Source organism: Sarcophilus harrisii, chromosome 1 (assembly GCF_902635505.1).
Source record: "Sarcophilus harrisii chromosome 1, mSarHar1.11, whole genome shotgun sequence".
Lineage (NCBI taxonomy): Eukaryota > Metazoa > Chordata > Mammalia > Dasyuromorphia > Dasyuridae > Sarcophilus > Sarcophilus harrisii.
Window position 1 is genome coordinate 592,633,318 of NC_045426.1, and position 20,171 is coordinate 592,653,488.

Below are 20,171 nucleotides of genomic sequence, written 5' to 3' on the forward strand. Positions count from 1 at the left end.
CTTAAATATGGTATAAATTAAATCTCTAAAACTATTTTCCTCATGATACAAAATACCAAAAAACCCAAAACAACAAAAACAAAACACCCCTCCCCCAACACAAATCACCATTTCTTGTTAGAATCTCATCTCTTAAAGGAAAAGAGACAAAAGATGAATAGCCTGCTCTATTAATATGTATATGTAGAATGTAACTAGATGTTTTATTTCTTAATTAATTTCCTTTTATATAGAAGGCATTCAATACATACTAAATTGGTTTAATATTAAAAAGGAAGAGAGAAAAGATTCAAGTATGGATATTTATGGAAGACATGGGCAAGTCACATGGGATGGGAGTTTATGGCTATCTACAGAACTGGAAGGAGTAATTACACTGATAAAATTATATATCCAAAATATTTAGCAGCTTCAATATTAATAGTGATGCCATTAAAACTAAACTGGTTTATTTTATGTACCAACATGGATGAGTTCTAATTCTAGTTAATGATTTTCAAAATTTTCTTCTAAAAAGGTTTAGCTAATTGGTGACTTCTGACCTTTCCTAAATAGGTAAAAATCATGTCTTTTCCAATTCCAGGAACAATACTGATTTTTAATGATGAACTACAGCTTCTTAAGAGTTATATTCTCTTGTTTCTATCACTGTTTAGTACTCTCAGGTGAAAACCTGTTTCTGGCAATTTTTTCCCCAGTTTTTCTACCACCTCTATTTCTGAAACTGTTTTCTTTGACAGTACATTTAATAAAGCACTTCATATTTTAATGATGCAAAAAATCATTAATTTATTCTGTTATTTGCCTTCTCTTTCCTTGGTTGAGCTTTCCACTCCAGTGCTTTGCCAGACATGATTTTTTTAATTTATTCTATGTTGGAAAAGTCTCTAAGTACTTATTTTTCTACATTTTATTTTTCCTTTAATGCCTATCACCTTAAGATTTTCACTTTTAAAAAGATTATTGACTTTTAGGAATCCTACCATTAGACAAGAATTAATGTTATTACCTAAGTGATGCAAAGTCACTCTCAATGAATCAAGAAGCTTATATCATGTCAGGAACTATGCTGAGCAATAAGAATACAAAGAAAAGCAAAAACATGATGCCTATTCTTAAGACTTTATATGCTAAAGATGAAAACAACATGCAAATAACTATGGACATTCAAGAAAAATAAAACATAAGTGAAAAGCAATCTTAGAAACAAAGTGTTAACAATTGGAAGGGCAAAGGAGGACAAAAAAAACTCATTTAGAAAGCAGGATTTGAGCTAATATTTTAAATAAGGGAAGCAAGGAATTGGGTTGTAAGCAGGTAAAAATTAAAAGCCTAGGAAACAGCTAGTGCAAAAGCACTGTTAGGACATGAGGGGTCATTTATATAAGGAGCAGTAAATAAACTATCCTTACAGATATGAATTTTCCTAAGAATTTTTATTCCCTCCATCCCTATCATTTTTAAGAAGCTGAGCTTAAAATCATTACATACTTCAACAACAATACTATATGATGATCAATTCTGATGGACGTGGCCCTCTTCAACAATGAGCTGAACCAAATCAGTTCCAATAGAGCAGTAATGAATTGAACCAGCTACACCCAGCAAAAGAACTCTGGGAGATGACTATGAACCACTACATAGAATTCCCAATCCCGCTATTTTTGTCCTCCTCTATTTTTGATTTCCTTCACAGGCTAATTGTATACTGTTAGAATCTTTACAAAGTGTTAAGCCATTGGAGTTGATTTAATCTTAGAAAGAGTTATTTTGGGCCGGAACTTGAACTAGGTACTAAGTACAACTGATGGAAACAATACTTGTGTTCACACCTTTAGAGAGCTCATAAGTATCTAAGAACTCAATGGAGTTCACATGTTTGGGAGATTTCAGAGAGCATGCTGGGAGATATCCCACAATTCCACTTTCAGAGAAGTAGCATAAATACAGTTCCAGTGAGCGACTCAAGAGAGTTCTGGGAAACTTTGACTGGGATTGGAGACAAAGCACTCTGGGAGATACAGAAGGTACTCGCCTCAGTTGGAGATTGAGAAGCCACGAGTCGGAGTTGAGCTGGAGGCTGAAGAAAGCAGAGGCTGAAGAAAGCAGAGGCAGAAGCCAAGGACAAAGCTGCAAGATCTCTTGGAGCCAGGCAGAGAGATAGGCCTCAACTAACCGGGCTAATTTGGAAGGAGAAATAAACGTTTGCATTTTTACCAGCTGGCTGCGATTTTGGAGTAATTATTTATTTCAACTGAGACTAAGGCTGCCTCCAAGAAAACCTCCACAGTACACTATTTCAAAGACTGATTCTTTTTGTACAGGAAAATAACTGTTTGGACATGTATACATATATTGTATTTAATTTATACTTTAACATATTTAACATGTATTGGTCAACTTGCCATCTGGGGGAAAGAACGGGGGGGAAGAAGGAGAAAAGTTGGAACAAAAGGTTTTGCAATTGTCAATGCTGAAAAATTACCCATTCATATATCTTGTAAATAAAAAGCTGTAATTTAAAAAAAAAAAAAAAAAAAAGCTTGAGTTTAAAATTTCCTTCACTTCCAATCTCCTCCCCTTTAAAATTTAAGCACAAGAATTTATTCATCCTGGTAATAACAAAATGTCAAGACTATCAATGAATTAATGGGAAAAAAAATACAAAGGAAGGCGGCCTAGCAATACCAGATCTCAAACGATATTAAAGAGCAATAATCATCAAAACTATCTGATACTGGCTAAATACCAGAAAAGTGGATCAGTGGAACAGATTAGGTAAACAAGATACACTAGTTAATGGCAAAAGTGACCTAGTGTTAAACAAATCCTGACAAATCCAAGATGACTCCAACTTTTGAAATAAGATCTCAAAAAAAAAAACCCCGCTGACAAAAACTGCTGGAAAAATTGTAAAACAAGAGGACACAAGCTAGGTATAGACCAGCATCTCACATCGTATATCAAGATAATGTCTAAATGGGTACATGATTCAGACCATAAACAAATGAGAAGAACAAGGAATAGACTACCTGTCAGACCTATGAGAAGAGGAAAAATTTGTGATCAAACAAGATATACAGAGCATTATAAAATACAAAATAAATATTTTTGATTATATTAAAAATCTTTTGTAAAAACAAAATCAATATAACGATTAAAAGAAAAGTAGAAAGCTGAGAAACAATGTTCATAACGTGTCTAATAAAGGCTCCATTTCTCTAACATAGAACTGAGCCAAATTTATAAGAAAACAGGCCATTCCCCAATAGATAAATGGTCAGAGGCAGCCAGACAGCCCAGTGGAGATATGGCACCAGTCCTGAGGTCTGAAGAACCTGAGTTCAAATGTGGCCTTAGACACTTAACACCCGCTAGCTGTGTGATCCTGGGTAAGTTACTTAATCCCAAATCCAAGACAAGTACAAAGGACTCATGAAGGAAAATGCTATTCATAACCAGATAAAAAAATGATGTTCTCTGAATGAAAATCGAAGTATATTTTTTCATGTGTGTTTTTTTTTCTTTTGATCTGTTTCTTCTTTTACAACTATGACTAATATGTCTAACTGCTTAGCTTCTTTGGAAGAGGGGACAGAAAGGAGAAAACTTTAGAACTCAAAAATCTTATAAAATTGAATGCTAAAATTTTTTTTGTCATGTACCTTAGTAAAAAATAAAAATACTATTATATGTACATATATATGTGTATATTTATGTGTGCATGTAATAAAGTTTAGCAAATTAGATTTGACTGATTGTACCATTAAGATGGATGCAAAATTTAACCATAACCCTTTTGTTCTTTCCTATTTCTTTATTTCTTTCTCAGACATTTCTTAAAATAAGCAAAAACTCAATAGGATTTAACCACTTTTGAGCATTTCTATTAGGCCTTGGGGTTAGGGGAAAAGATGTATCTTCTTTAATGGTGACATCTTCCTAAACTAAAATTATAGAAATAAATTAATCAAAAACATTAAATGCCTACTATGTACTAGACACCCTACTAAGTGACAATAATACAAAAGGATGCAAGAAATAATCTACATATAGCCTACACACACACACACACACACACACACACACACACACACACACACCAATAACAGAGGGAATTTAAAAGGATTAGGAAAAGCTTCTCTTAAAGGATTCCAGGAAAGCCAATAATAAAGAGCTGAGAAAGAAGACAATTTCAGGCATAGAAGAAAGCCATGAAACATGAAATCTTTTTTTGTAGATTGGCCAAAAGGCTGGTGCCACTGGCAGAACAGTACATGGTAGGGACTCAGGTATAAGAAAACTGGAAAAGTAGGAGAGGACTAGTATATGAAGGGTTTTGAATGTCAAGTAGAGGATTTTGTATTTATTCTTAGAGGCAGGAAACAGGGAGCCAGTAAAATTGTATTGGCAAGTAGAGAGTTGGGGTGTGTATGACATGATCAGACCTGTACTTTAGGAAAATAATGATGGTTGAGAAATATGGATTAGTTAGGAGATAACTGAAGCAGTCAGTTTCAGTAGCAGACAACTGCAAGAAAACTGTAATCCAAATAACCAACCTAACAATGTAAGTTATGTTTATTCATTCAGTCTTGTCCCACTCTTTGTGACCTAGTGGACCAAAATTTATTGACAAAGATACTGGAATAATTTGCCATTTCCTTCTCCAGTAGATTAATGCAAAAAGAAGTTAAGTGTCTTGCCCAGGGTCACACAATAGTAAGCATATAAGGCCAGATTTTACTAGTTCTTCCTGACGCTAGACGTAGTGTTTTATCTACTGGGCCATCTAGTTGCTTCAAACTCTTTATAGGGAGCACCAAAACTTATGAACAAATAATATTAAAAATGATAATGACATATTTGTATAATTCTTTAAGATTTATAAGATTCAAGAAAATCAGTGAGATAGGTAGTAGTAGCACTATTGCCATTCCAGAGTTGAGGAAATAAGCTCAGTTCAAAAGACATTAAATGTCTCACCCAGGTTCACACAACTAATCCACCATATGTCTAAAACACAGGTACAAACATGTAACTTTAAGAAATGAATGCCTCAAGTATGAAATAAAAATTCCTCTCTTTGGTAGATAAAGCCTTTCACAATTTAGCTTTAGCCCATCTTTCTAATTATACCTTACTCCTCCTCACAAACTTTTGCAGGCAAATGAATCTCCTTCCTTTTCTCACACATGATATCATATAACTTATTTCTGTGTTTTCACACAACTTCTCTTACATGGCTAGCATGCTTTCCATCTTTGTGTCTTAAGCTAAAATACCAACCTCCTACATGAGATCTTCTCTCATTTTTTTCCCATGCTAACACTGCCCACTAAAAAATTATATAATTTCTATTTGTTTTCTACAGATATATATTTAATTTGTTAATCTGTATGTGTATTTGTCACTCAAAAGAATGGAAGGTTCCTGAAGGCAAAGAACACTATTTTTGCCTCCTAATCTCTAATATCAACAATGTGTGGCACATAGTAGATGCTCTTAATAAATGTTTATTGATTAGTTGATTGATAGATTGCTAAGCTGCAAACACACAAAACACCAAAATAAGGCACTGTTAAAACACAGCAAGTTCAAAGGTATCCACAAAATCTAACTTTTTGTTTTAGCAAATATCACCTAGGCCATCAGACAAAAGTTTGATCAAAATTTGGAATCACAAAACTTTAACAATCTTTTTACAAATAACACTGTAGTTTTTTCAATGAATAAGGCCCGTTTCATATTTGATGAAGTTTTAACAAAAACATTTTAAAATCCAGAGCATCAAATTAACATATTTTAAAATAAATTTTATGTTTTGAATTTTAAAATTTTATCTTTCATGTTTTCAAATCTGATTTCCAATTTTTCTTTACAATTCTAAGTGTCCTTATTTTCGGGTGTCAAGGGTACTTAAGAAGTCTTCTGAATTTGTCTTTTTGAGTTGGCATATTTTCCACAAATACTGGACCCAGAGTACGTAGGAGGCCCTTAACTTATCAAGGACAAAGTTCCCCATGAGCTTATGTTGAGGTTGGAAAGGGGACTCTAAAAGTTTGGGGTCACAGTTGGTGTCGCAAAGTGTCTCAAAAGAATTTGCAGGCTTGAACCCATTTCCTAGTGAAGGAGCAAAGTTTTATTTTAATTGTAACGCCAGTTGTTATTTGGTGGCCTGGTACAGGTAGAGTCTGGCCTCCCCTGGCTTGATACCTCCTGGTCAAGGTAAGCCTCTCCCATTTTTTCTCCCACAATCCTATAGCAGGACATCCCAAGTCACATAGAGAAGGCTTGTCCGAGTCATCATGAGCTCCATGCTCAGCAAGTTTTCCTGGACCAGGGAATTCTTGCAATTTTTGATAAAGTTAACTTTGCGACCCTTTCACCTTCTCTGGGATCCCAGAGAAGACATTAGTACTATAAGTTGGTTTTTGGCAAAATTTTATGGCTTTTGACAAAGATGGGACAGTCCTCTCTCATGTCATTTTGTCTATGAATGCATCTTTGTGCAGAATATCTGCATCATATTTGTTCTGTGAGCTAGATTTTGTTTGACCTGAAAAGATTTAAAACGCAACCAGAATAAAACAAAACAAAACAAAAAACTGCATGTATGCTGTAATTGCTGTAATTGGAATGCTGGGAAAATTTCTTAAAAAGCCTAACTTTTTCTATGGACTTCATCTGTAGCCAAGCTGGGGACTACACAAAGTTAGCTAATTAAAATTAACATTTTTACATATTCTTAAAGTTTTAAAAGCAAAACATCCTAGCAAATTCTCAAAATTTTGAAGGTAATGATTAAGAAGTTTGGTAATTATTGGCAATTAGTCATTTTAAGATTGCAAGAAAAATTTCTGAAACACTGGGGATAATTCCAGAACTTACCCATGTTAAAAATAAAGAAAAGGAAAAAACAAAGCAGGTAAATAGCAACTTTTTGCTAACCCTTCCTTGACTCCTATCTTGTCCAGAGTCCCCCACTTTACTCCTTTGGTAAAGCAACCCAGAAGATTTTAAGGACCCTCTCTACTCCATTCCCTGGAGTGTATCTAAGTTGTAGGGAAAACTAACAAAATCAATATAGCCCATGTCCCTCTGTTTACTAACCCCTCTCATCTCAGATCAAATTAAAATTCAAATTCTGCCTCAACTGTAGAAATAGGGGAAGCAAAACTGCGGGGACCCCACACAACCTTGCCCAAACACCTCCCCAACCAAGCTTGGGAAATGGGGATGGAGGAGGGATCAGGTTCCATGGTCAGCATTCCCTGAGTCCTGGCACCTGAAACTACCATCAAAGGGATATCCTGGAACCAGTCATCCCAGCTTTCAGCAGGTTCTGTCCAGGAAATGCCTGGGAAGAATTCAGGTATCCCTGCACCACTCAGCATAGTGGTATGGGGTAAGAAAGTCAGTCAGCCTCTGCATTTGAAGATCATCATTCTGTTTCAACTATGGATATGTATTAACTATGTAATTTACAGTAAATTGTTTTACCTCTGTCCATTTTTCTGATTTGTAAAGAGAAATAACAGTTGCAGTTGTGAAGACCACACGACTGCAAAAGTGCTTGGCATAAAATGTGCTATACAAATGTTAACTGCTTTATTGGACATATTTATTTGATAGTTTGCTGTTATTTTTTGTTTTAGATGTGACCAACAGATAAATGATTTCTATGTGTGTGTAAAGTAATTTGGGAATTTGTCTGAGATATAGTAAAAGCAATTTTAAAGGAGCTCTAATTAAATTAAATTAAAGCCCACTAAAGGGATCTATTTGCACTGATAGTGTTAACAAGAGAGTTTGGTACTACTTTAAAAATTAGTTATCTAGAGTCAGACTTCTGGAGGGCCCTGTCAGTAAAAACTGGCACCTTAATTCCTTTTCCTGGCTCACAAGAGAAATGATTTGTGTGAAATGGAAAAATAACCAAATTGCAATTCAGTTTGTCTAAGACATTTAATCAGAATCTAGGGAATTTCATTAACTAAAGTTAAGTCAATTTAAAAATATGTTCTATCTCAATTTTAAGAATTATCTTGTTTTCTCCTTAAAACAAAAAGGAAACTTATTTAAGGGAATAGAAACTACAGCTAAGACTATTTGGCCACCACTATTGGTGCCTTAGAAAAATTCTAAAATTGTTAAATAAGTTACTTGGACTTATTGTCATCATATTAAGCCTTATCAGTTTACCTCCAAGTATGAGGTGTGTGTGGGCGTATCAAATAGCACAGTCCATGAAAACACTAAAAATGGTTGGGGGTAGGCAACAGCAAGCTCAGTCCCTTCCCTGGAGTCTCTGTCAACTCCCCTTAATTTGTATGCAACCAGTTTTCCTGAAACCAAGAGGGTAAGCAGGGTCATCAGCTTCAAAAACTGAGCTGTTTATAGTTTCTAAACAAGGAATATGTTTACTAAGAATCTATAAATTTGTTTAATAATTGATCCTTTGGACTAGGATAAGTTTAAACATATAAAACATGTAAACAAAATCAACATACAACACTCCAAGGATGAGAGCTCTGTTCTTAGTATTTTTTGTACAGCTTTCTCAGTGTCATTCTGTGGCCCCCAACAGTGGGAAGATAAGTCCTTAGTCAGACTAGGGTATTCTGTGGGTAGTGGGGGCATTCAGGATTGTTGGGTGTGCCCTCAGCATCTTCAAGGCAGCCTATATATGTGACTTGATGTATAATTTGCAAAGGCTCCTTTCCCAGATGTCATCATCCCCATATTGAATGCCAATCTATTTGTATTAACTTCCCCCTCTCCCCATCCCTTGCTCACTTTAACCTATCTTCTGCCTTTCTTGCAAGAAATAATTGTAGGATATCCATTCCAAAATTATTCTGGCAAACTCACTCATAATGCTTCTACTTGAAGCTTCCTTGAAGCTTCTTCATAACCTCCTGAGAACTAACATTCCTATTGGAATAATGTCATGTAATTATAATCATTCTTACTAACTAGGAAGCTACTATAAAACTTGATCTCAGGTACCATCTTTATACCTAAGAGATATGCTTTTCTTTATAAAATGGGTTCTCCATTCTACTTCGATGTTTCTGAGAGGTCTATTAAAAGGAAAGCATCTGACTGGAGCCCTCCTCAATCTGTACTCTTCTCTATAATGGACTTGAAACTCTTGAGTCGATGCACTGAGGTCAGGACAGCTAAGACTTAAGGCTAATTACCGATTGGACATACTCTATGGGCATATGCTTGGAAAACGGCCCTTCCCACTATCCTGTGCTGGCTCAATGACTGGTGTATACAGAGAATTATAGGAGGGACTAGGGGGTGGAGTAATTCTAACCAGAGTCACTTTGGTGGTAGACAATGGAGAAGGAAAAGGAAGGTTGGGGAGATTCTGCTTCCATCCAATTCAATCCTACCTATAAAGACTAAGGACTTTTGCTTATCTCGACTCGGACTGACTCTAAGGTATCCAGAGTGCTAATGTAATCATCACACCTCTTTACCTGATGCTTAACCCCTTTTGAACATTATGGTGCTTGCACCCCAGGTCATCTGAGTGCTCCTTTCACTGTATATAATGCTACTGCTTCGAACACTGCTCCCATCCCTTCAAGGAGACAAAAGCAGGAATTTGGAGAAAAACATTCTTTGGTACTTACCCTAGAAAAAGCTGTCTGGACGAGAAGCATTCATGATAGCTTCATCTCCACCCCCAGCCCAACTCAGCCTTCCTCTGGATGGGGTTCCTGGCTATTGTCCCCACTAACAACACTTTTATTTATTACTTTTTTGCTCATATTTGGCCCCTGCATTTTTAACCTCCTTGTGAGATTAGTTTCCTCTAGGCTCTAAGCTATGAACTTCCAACTATCTCTGTTCACCCTGAATGCCACTGGCTTACTGATTCTGATATCCAGCACCCCACTGAATGATGTTGCCGCCATCTTGCCTCCCCTCCCCAGTCTGGACCCCACTGGGCAGGGACAGCTCTACACTGCTTATCAGCATGAAGCAGCTCTAGAAGATAAGACCTCCATCCCTTTGTCCCAAATGAATTTGGGGAATGACTGCTTGAGAGGGAGAAATGATATATATTGAAAAGATTTTGAGGTGCCCTGATTTTAGTGGGGGAGTTTCTATTCTAACAATGTCAGTAATCCTAAATCTTCTGGCTTTGGAGTCTGCCTCAGGGACTTCCCACACTCCCAATTTAAGAACAACAATTTGTCTGATTCTGAATAGACCACTCCTCAATTCATTGCTGACTGTCAGCTTCTGGCCTGAGGACAGTCCCACAAACCAAACTTCTGAGACAATAGTGATAATTTGTTGGTCAGTGAGAATCAGATACTAGAAGTGACCACTCCTAGGTCCTCCTACCTCTGGGCTACAGAATTAGCATATCAATGATAGAAAAAAAGGGATAAATGTGCCTCTTTGCTCTTGTTTCATTGCTAATTTCTTTTGGAACTTAGCCATCCACAACTGGCATTACAATTACAATAAAACTTTGCTCCTTTACTAGGAAATGGGTTCAAACCTGCAAATTCTTTTGAGATACCTTATGACAACAGTCTATGATCCCAAACTTTTAGGGTCTCCTTCCCAACCTCAACATTTACATAATTTGTTGTTTGTACCCCAAAATGGATTCTCTGTATCTTTGGGAGGCAAGACAGGCACCAGTCTGGGAAAAATATTTTTGCCATGGGGGTCCCTTGCATATAAGTGAATCCAATATCTTCATAATCTATAAATTCCCAAAGGAAAACAATGTGGCTTTTGCAATTTCCCCCTAACTCCTCCCCTGAGGAGGATTTACTGTACCTTTCTCTTCCCATGCTACACCCCTTGCTATTTTCTCCTCTTTCTTTTGTTGTACAGTTTTAAGCCAATTCTTTGAGCTCCTCAGGCACATTCTTATCTTTTGTAATAAATCTAGTTTTCACAAAAATCTCAGGATGCTGGGATTGCCTAATGACTTTTAAACTTGCTATAAGGTCTTATTTTAATGTGTTGTGTGGCTGAATCGTACAAGTTTACTTTTGAGAAAAAAATAACAGATTTCTCTCAAACAGGGAAGTGATTTTTATGTGGAAACTCTTTTTCAGCATATATTTATATATATTTTTTCTCTTTTAAAGAAATGCGATTTTAGCAATATATCAGAGCACAAATCAGACATTATCTTTAGGCTAGAGTCTCTTCAATTGTACATGTGAATTAATAAAATTTATATATCAAGTAAGTAAAGTATCAAAATTCTCCTATACCTTTATTTTAAAACACTTAATAATTAGTCATTTCATACAAATATCCATTTGTCCTATTTGGTTCATTGTTCTAAAGTGATATCATAATTTAGTAATCAGCAAAGTACTGAATCTTTAGCTCCCAAGGCTCAATTAATCATGTGACTACATAGCTTTTTTTATGCTTAATCATTTTTATTTTCTGGAAACACAAATAAATATAAATCACTTACCACATGAGTGGTCTTCAAAGTATTGCCATCAAATCTGCATAAAGTAGAGCTCTCTTCAAAGAAAGTATCACACTCTTCTAATTCTTGAGCATTACATGGTGGTTTTTCCTTATCTGGATCTGGATTCTTAAACCAGAAAAAAATTAAAACTACCATCAGACACCTAATTAATACCATCATATTATAAAGGTATAGCTGAAAAATGATCATTGATTAAATATTAATTTCAATCTATAGCTGTGCTAAAATAGGATTCCTATAAAGACTGCAATTAGTTATTTATTAGATATGTAATTCTATATGAAGATAAAACATAAACATACTAGAATTGAAAATCTTGGTAAAAAGCGAAATAAAATCTAAACATATACTCCAAAATTAGAAGGATATTTGATATAGATTTTACTATGGATGACCCTGCACTATTTCATACATTAATCAACAAGTTGGCCAATGGCCATGCTGATATACTTGTCAAACTGGCAAATGCCAAAGACTAAGAGGATGACTCATAATACTGCACTGTGAAAGGATTCACAATCTTGACAGGTTAGGCTAATGGGTGGAATCAAATAAGATGAAATATTATTTTTCAATTGTTTCAATCATGTCCAATTCTTTGTCAGCTTCATTTGGGTTTTTGTTTTTGTTTTTTTTTTGGCAAAGATACTGCAGTAGTTTGCCATTTCTATGGCAGATGAAGGTGAAGAAACTGAGGCAAATAGAGCTAAGTGATTTTCCCAGGGTCAAACAGTAAGTGTCTGAGGCCAAATCTGAATTCAAGAAGATGAATTGGGGAATGGTTGAATGAGTTATAGTATATGATTCTGATAAGATACTATTGTACTATAAGAAATGATGAGTTTAACAATTTTAGAAAAACATGGAAAGACTCATGAAATAATGAGCAAAATGAGCAGAACCAAGAGAACATTGTATATATTAAGAAAGTTTTTAAATGAATAAGTTATTTTAACTATTATAAACATCCAAATTAACTATAAATGACATATAAAAAGGCACTATTTGCATCTAAAGAACTCATATAATTATATATAGAACAATTTTACACACACACACACACACATACACATACACATACACATACCGTATTTGTGTCTAATGGCAGCCATCTCTGCTAGGAGTGGGTAGTGTTGAAAAAGAAATTTACATGATAATTTTGTTATACATTTGAAACACACACACACACACACACATATACACATACACATACACACACCGTATTTGTGTCTAATGGCAGCCATCTCTGCTAGGAGTGGGTAGTGTTGAAAAAGAAATTTACATGATAATTTTGTTATACATTTGAAAGGAATACCAAGCTTTGCACAGCAGATTTGGAGTTTCAAATTGCAATCATGTTTTTTATTGCACTATATTACAGAAAAACTTGTTTTACTCCATAAATTAAAAATAAAATCTAATAATAAAAAATCAAAACATCAATATTCTTACTTTAAAAAATGTCAATAGTATAATACAGTAGGAGCAAGAGACTGAAAAAAAGGAAGGCAGATTGAAGGAAGTGATAGAAGCCTACCACCAGTAAGGAGGGAAGGGACAAAAAGAAAGAGAAAAGTACAACTTGGGAAAAATAGGATGACAGGAAATACAGAGTTAGTAATTTTAACTGTCAATGTGAATGAGATGAACTCCCCCATGAAATGGAAGTGAGTAACAGTGGATTAAAAGCCAGAAAGAGTTGGTTTCATGGGAAAAAAACAAAAAAGGATTAAGAGAAACCTTTAGTTAATATGATTAGAAAAAGCAAAGAAAACCAAATTATCAATATCAAAAATGAAAAGGGTGAATTTACCACCAATGAAGAAGAAATTAAAGTAATAATTAGGAGACATTCTGCTCAACTGTATGCACCAAAATCTGATAATCTAAGTGAAATGGAGGAATACTTACAAAAATATAGATTGCCCAGATTAACAGGAGGAAATAAATTACTCAAATAGCCCCATTTAATTTTTTATTACAGCTTTTTGTTTTCAAAACATATTCATAGATAATTTTCAGCATTAACTCTTGCAAAATCTTATACTCCAAATATTTTCCCTCCTTTCCCCTATCCCCATCCTAGATGTCAAATAATCCAATATATGTTAAACATGTGCAATTCTTCTATACATATTTCCACAATTATCATGCTGCAAAAGAAAATCAAAAAAGGGGAAAAAAAGAAAAACAAAAAGCAATCAAACAATAAAAAAAGAGTGAAAATGCTAAGTTGTGATCCACACTCAGTTCCTGTACTCCTCTCTTTGGGTGTAGATGGCTCTCTTCATCACAAGATCATTGGAACTGGCATCAATCATCTCAATGCTGGAAAGAGCCACATCCATCAGAATTGATCACATAAACCTTATTATTACCATGTACAATGATCTCCTGGTTGTACTCACTCCACTTAGCATCAGTTCATGTTAGTCTTTCCAGACCTTTCTAAAATCATCCTGCTGGTTATTTCTTACAGAACAATAATATTCTATAATATCCATATACCATAACTTATCCTGCCACTCTTCAATTTATGGGCATCCATTCAGTTTCCAGTTTCTTGCCACTACAAAAAGTTCTGCCACAAACATTTTTGCACATGTGGGTCCCTTTACCTCCTTTAAGATCTCTTTGGGATATAAGTCCAGTAGAAACACTGCTGGATCAAAGGATATGCAGGGTTTGATAGCCCTTTGGGCATAGTTTCAAATTGCTTGCCAGAATGGTTAAATCAGTTCACAATTCCACCAACAATATATTAGTGTCCTAGTTTTCCCACATGACCTCCAATATTTGTCATTTTATTTTCCTTTTATCTTATCCAACTTCATCCAAAATGGCCTTATTTCTAAAATATATAGAGAACTGACTCAAATATATAGGAATATCAGTCATTCTCCAATTAATAAATGGTCAAAGGATATGAACAATATTTAGATGAAGAAATGGCTTTTCTAGTCATATGAAAAAATGCTCTAAATCACTACTGATTAGAGAAATGCATATTAAGATAACTCTAAGATATCACTTTACACCTCCGAGATTGGCTAAGGTAACAGGAGAAGATAAAGATACATGTTAAAGGGAATGTGAGAAAAATCAGACACTAATAAAGTGTTGATAGATTAGTGAACTGATCCAACTGGAGATCAATTTGGATATGCCTAATACCCACTCTCTCCTTCTTTCCTATCATTTTTGACAATGAATGTCCTTCTATATTGTCCCTGTAATCACTTCTCTTACTGTTTTCTCCAAAAGACTCCAATCTCAATCATACCCACTCTGTTTCTAATGTTCAAGCTGTTATCTACAAACATTTGCAAGTCTTCAACTTCCTTGTTTATTTCATGATTAAATTTATCTACATCTGTGAAGAATAGATAGAAATCTCCCCAAATTATAGATTTGCTATTTCCTCTACTAGTTCATTTAAATTTTCCTTTAAAAATGCAGATGCTAGGGGCAACTAGATGGCACAGTGGATAGAATACCAGCCCTGAACTCAGGAGGACCCGAGTTCAAATCTGATCTCAGACACTTAACACTTCCTGGCTATGTGACCCTGTGCAAGTCATTTAATCCCAATTGCCTCAGCAAAAAAACCCCAAAAAACCCTGCAGATGCTAAGCTATTTGGTGCACATACATTCAGTATTGATATTAATCCACTGCCTATAATACCTTTTAGTAAAATATGGTTTCCCTGTTTCTCTTTTAATTATGCCTATTTTTGTTTTTGCTTTATCTGAAATATTTACCATCCTTGCCTTTTTTATTTCAACTGCAGCTTAATAGATTCTACTCCATCATCTTATTTTAACTCTAAGGGTATCTTTCTGTTCAAAATATTTTTTGTAAACAACATATTGTTTGATTCTGGCTTCTAATACACTCTAATATCCCCTTTCTGCTTTATAGATAACTTCTTTCTACTGACATCCACTTTTATGACTGCTATATAATTCTATCTATTCTCTCTTTTTTAAAATTAAGAATTATTTCTAGTTACTTGTTCACTTCATTAATGTGGGATAATTTACATCATTCTTCTCTCCCTCCTCATCTCCTAATGCATGCCTTTTTCTCACCTTTTCTTTCTTCTTTTGAAATCATCCAAACACCATAAACTCATATACAAGCTCTTAAATTAGACTAACTCTAATATCACTAGTTATGATAAAGTTCTTACAAATTACATGTATCATCTCATGTAGAATGTAAACAGTTCAAATTTTCCCAGTTTTCATACACAGCCAATCATGATCCTTATTTGTCATCCATGTTTCTGTTGGTAATGAGAGTGTGCCACCTCTCCACCAAAGTGATGTCTTAATGTGAATTCTGCTATGAGTTTCATGATTAGCACAGCAAAATAAAAACCAATTTTGATAACGTCATAAAATCACAAATGTGTCCGTAAATTGTATTAACTTAAATATTTTAGCAGCACACCCAATAACATAATTCACACACAAAAACACACTGCACTTTTTGACACTACGAGCACTTTTCTCACCATTATTTACAATGGAATCGTTTAGACTGACTGATACATACAGGATTCAAATGTGGAAAAATAGATAGCCCCAGACAGACAACACTGTCATGTTTTGGTTCCTTTTAATTCATAGAGGTTCCCAGGATAGAAAGTGTGATAAAATGTTTACATATTCAACATAAAAATCTACAAAATTATAAAGCCAAGCTCCCATCCAGTGAACAACTGAGAAGATGCAAGTACACAGAGCTCAAAGTCTGGGCTGGACTGGTTTCTCCTAGTCCTTGTCTTATTCGCTGCCTGGTGTCTAGTGAGTTACCTGTGAGTTTGAGTGGCAGTTCCCATTCACATACTTTTTCTGTCTGACAAGCACTGAGATGAATTTCTCTCAGCTTTCAGCACTTGGGATGAGGACTGTAGAAAGTCCTTGATTTCATTAAATATCCCTTCCCTACCCCTTCCTCTTCTCCTTTACCTCTCCTTCCCCCATGGTATTATTCTTGGTTTTGCTGAGTAGGTTATTCTTGGCTATTCTAGCTCCACAAAAAAAAATGAATTAAAAAAAAAAAAAAAAGCGCAGAGAGGCAACTCCTGACAGCAAAGATGGCTATGTCAGGAAGAAGGAATCTACCATCTCTAATCTGCCTTTTGGCTCCAAGGCTGAACTGTTCCCTGATGAAAAATACCAGTCCTTAGCCAATGTATTACTGAACTATAGTTGCTTAGAACACAGGCAGCAAGGGAAGTGGTTAACTCATTTAGCCATGAAAGCCTTAGCAAGAAGGAAGTGACCACTATCTCATTTATCCACAAACATAATTGTTTTTCTGTTTTTTCAATTCTCTCATCACTAGCACTTTCTTGTACAAATTCACAAAACTTTCTGAATACTTTCCTTCTTTTTTTGTGACTAAAACATGCACGTATTGCATCTGTCATTTTTTCTCTATTGTGCACAGCCATGAATGTGCAAGTGTAGCCACAGTCAAAGTGAAAATAAGGTTACTAATAAAATCAAATTCAAGTCTTATAAGTCAAATGCAAAAATGTAGAATATTGACTGTATTTTCTCTTTATCCTGGAAGCTCTATTTCTAGTTTAACTATTCCCTCCATCCTATACCCCACCCCATTTATTCTATTCTCCCTTACCCTTGTCCCTCCTCAAAACTATTATGCTTCTCATTACTTTTCCCTCAATCTGTTCTCCCTTGTATCACACCCCCATGCCTCTTTACTCTTATTCTCTTCCCCTCCTACTTTCTAGGAGGAAAAGATAGATGTCTATAACCAAATGAAGGCATATCTTTTCCCTCTTTGAACCAATTCTGATTAGAGTAAGAGTTCACTCACTTTTCACCTGCCCTACTTTCCTCTCTACTATAAAAGCTTTTTCTTGACTCTTTTATGATAATTTACAACATTCTACTTTCCCCTTTTCCCCCCACTGCACTCCTCCCCACCTCTTATTTTTTTTAAATATCATTGCTTCATATTCAACTAATACCTGTACTCTGTTTATATACACTCCTTAATGATCTAATAATGAGAAAGTTCTTGAGTTACAAGTATCACCTTCCATATATGAATGTCAACAGTTTAACCTTTTTAAGTTCCTTATGATTTCCTTTTCCTATTTATTATTTTGTTACTCTTGAATCTTATATTTGAAAAATTAAAATTTCTATTCAGCGCTAGTCATTTCATCAAGAATGCTTAAAAAGTCCTCAATTTCATTATTTTTTTTCCCTTGAAGGATCACACACAATTTTGCTGGGTATGTGGATTCTTGGTAATCCTAACTCCACTGCTCTTTGAAATATCATATTCTAAGTCCTCTGATTTTTTAATATAGAAGCTGCTAAATTTTTTGTTATCCTGACTATGGATTTGAATTGTTTCTTTCTAGCTACTTGCAATATTTTCTCATTGACTAGGAAGTTAGTTATAATATTCTTGAAATTTTCATTTGGGGATGTCTTTTAGGATGTGATAGGTGGATTCTTTCAACTTTTATTTTACCCTCTGGTTCTGGAATACAAGACAGCCATAATTTCTTGAAAGATGTCTTTTGATCATAGTTTTCAGGCAATTCTCAAATTATTTCTCAATCTATTTTTCAGCTCAGTTGTTTTTCCACTAAGATATTCACTCAATTGTCTTCAATTTTTTTCATTCTTTTTTTTTAAAACTGTTTATTTTTTTCTCATAAAGTTTTCTTCAGTGAGATTTTGTACTACCTTTTCCATTTGATTCTATTTTTAAAGTTTTTTTTCTCCCCTTCATCTTTTACCATTTGGCTGAATCTGCTTTTTTTTTTTTTGTTAAACATTTGCAAATTGCATTTTTTTTAAAGATTGTTGTTGGTTGTCCTTCATTCTTTCTCTCTTTTTTTAAATTAAAGCTTTTCTCATCTTTTAAACTGTGTGGAGAATTCTTCAACATTAGCCCTTGTAAAAGCTTGTGTTCCAATTTTTCCTTCCTTCCCCCATGCCCTACCCTAGATGACAAATAATCCAATATATGTTAAACATGGTAGAAATATATGTTAAATCTAATGTATGCATACATATTTATTGTGCTGCACAAGAAAAATAAAACCACTTAAAAAAAAAAAAAAGCTAAATAAAATGCAAGCAACAACCAAAAGAGTGAAAATGCTATATTGTGAACCACATTCAGTTCCCACAATCCTCTCTCTGAGTGTAGATGGCTCTCTCCATCACCGAACAATTGGAACTGGCCTGAATCATCTCATTGTTGAAGAGAGCCACGCCCATCAGAACTGATCATCATATAATCTTGTTCTTGCCATGTATAATGATCTCCTGGTTCTGCTCATTTCACTTAGGATCAGTTCATGTAGGTCTCTCCAGGTCTCTCTGAAATCATACTGCAGGTCATTTCTTACAGAACAATAATATTCCATAACATTCACATATCAAAATTTGTTCAGCCATTCTCCAATTGATGGGCATCCATTCAGTTTCCACTTTCTTACCACTACAAAAAGGGCTGCCACAAACATTTTTGCACATGTGGGTCCCTTTCCCTTCTTTAAGATCTCTTTGGGATATAAACCCAGTAGAAATACTGCTGGATCAAAGGGTATGCATAGTTTGATAACTTTTTGAGCATAGTTCCAAATTGCTCTTCAGAATGGTTGAATCTGTTTGCAGTTCCACCAACAATGTATCAGTGTCCCTGTTTTCCCACATCCCCTCCAGCATTTGTCATTATCTTTTCCTGCCATTTTTGCCCATCTCAGATGTGTATAGTGATATCTCAGCATTGTATTAAATTGCATTTCTCTGATCAATAGTGATTTAGAGCATCTTTTTACATGACTAGAAATAAGTTTCAATTTTTTCATCTGAAAATTGTCTGTTCATATCCTTTGACCATTTATCAATTGGAGAATGGCTTGAATTCTTATATTTGAGTCAATTCTCTATATATTTTAGAAATGAGGTCTTTACCAAAACCTTTGAATATAAACATGTTTTTCCAGTTTACTGCTTCTCTTCTAATCTTGTCTGCATTAGTTTTGTTGTACAAAACCTTTTTAACTTATATAATCAAAATTATTTATTTTGTGTTCAATAATGATCTCTAGTTCTTTGGTCACAAATTCCTTCTTTCTCCACAGATCTGAGAGATAAACTATCCTATGTTCTTCTAATTTGTTTATAATATCATTATGTCTAGATTATGAACCCATTTCGACCTTATCTTGGTATGCAGTGTTAGGTGTGGATTAATGCCTAGTTTCTGCCATACTAGTTTCCAATCTTCCCAGAAGTTTTTGTTTAATAGTAAATTCTTATCCCAAAAGCTGGGGAATTTGGGTTTGTCAAACACTAGATTATTATAGTCATTGACTATTTTATCCTGTGAACCTAACCTATTCCATTAATCAACTACTCTATTTCTTAGCCAGTACCAAATAGTTTTGATGACCGCTGCTTTATAATATAGTTTTAGATCTGGTACAGCTAGGCCACCTTCATTTGCTTTTTTTTCCCCCCCACTAATTCCCTTGAAATTCTTGTTCTTTCAGATGAATTTTGTTATTTATTTTTCTAGGTCAGTAAAATAGTTTCTTGTGAGTTTGATGTAGTACTAAAATAATCTAGGTAATACTGTCATCTTTATTATTGAATCTTGTTTTT

General features: G+C 34.7%; 1 protein-coding gene across 2 annotated transcripts in view; it reads right to left on the reverse strand.

The window, feature by feature from the left end:
- The window catches only part of NUDCD1 (NudC domain containing 1), an 88,632-nt gene that overhangs the window by 7,752 nt on the left and 60,709 nt on the right, over positions 1-20,171 (reverse strand). For both annotated transcript variants that reach the window (XM_031947122.1, XM_031947121.1), the window contains exon 8: positions 11,477-11,602. In XM_031947122.1, the coding sequence (XP_031802982.1) occupies positions 11,477-11,602 (126 nt within the window). The remainder of the gene's footprint in view (positions 1-11,476; positions 11,603-20,171) is intronic.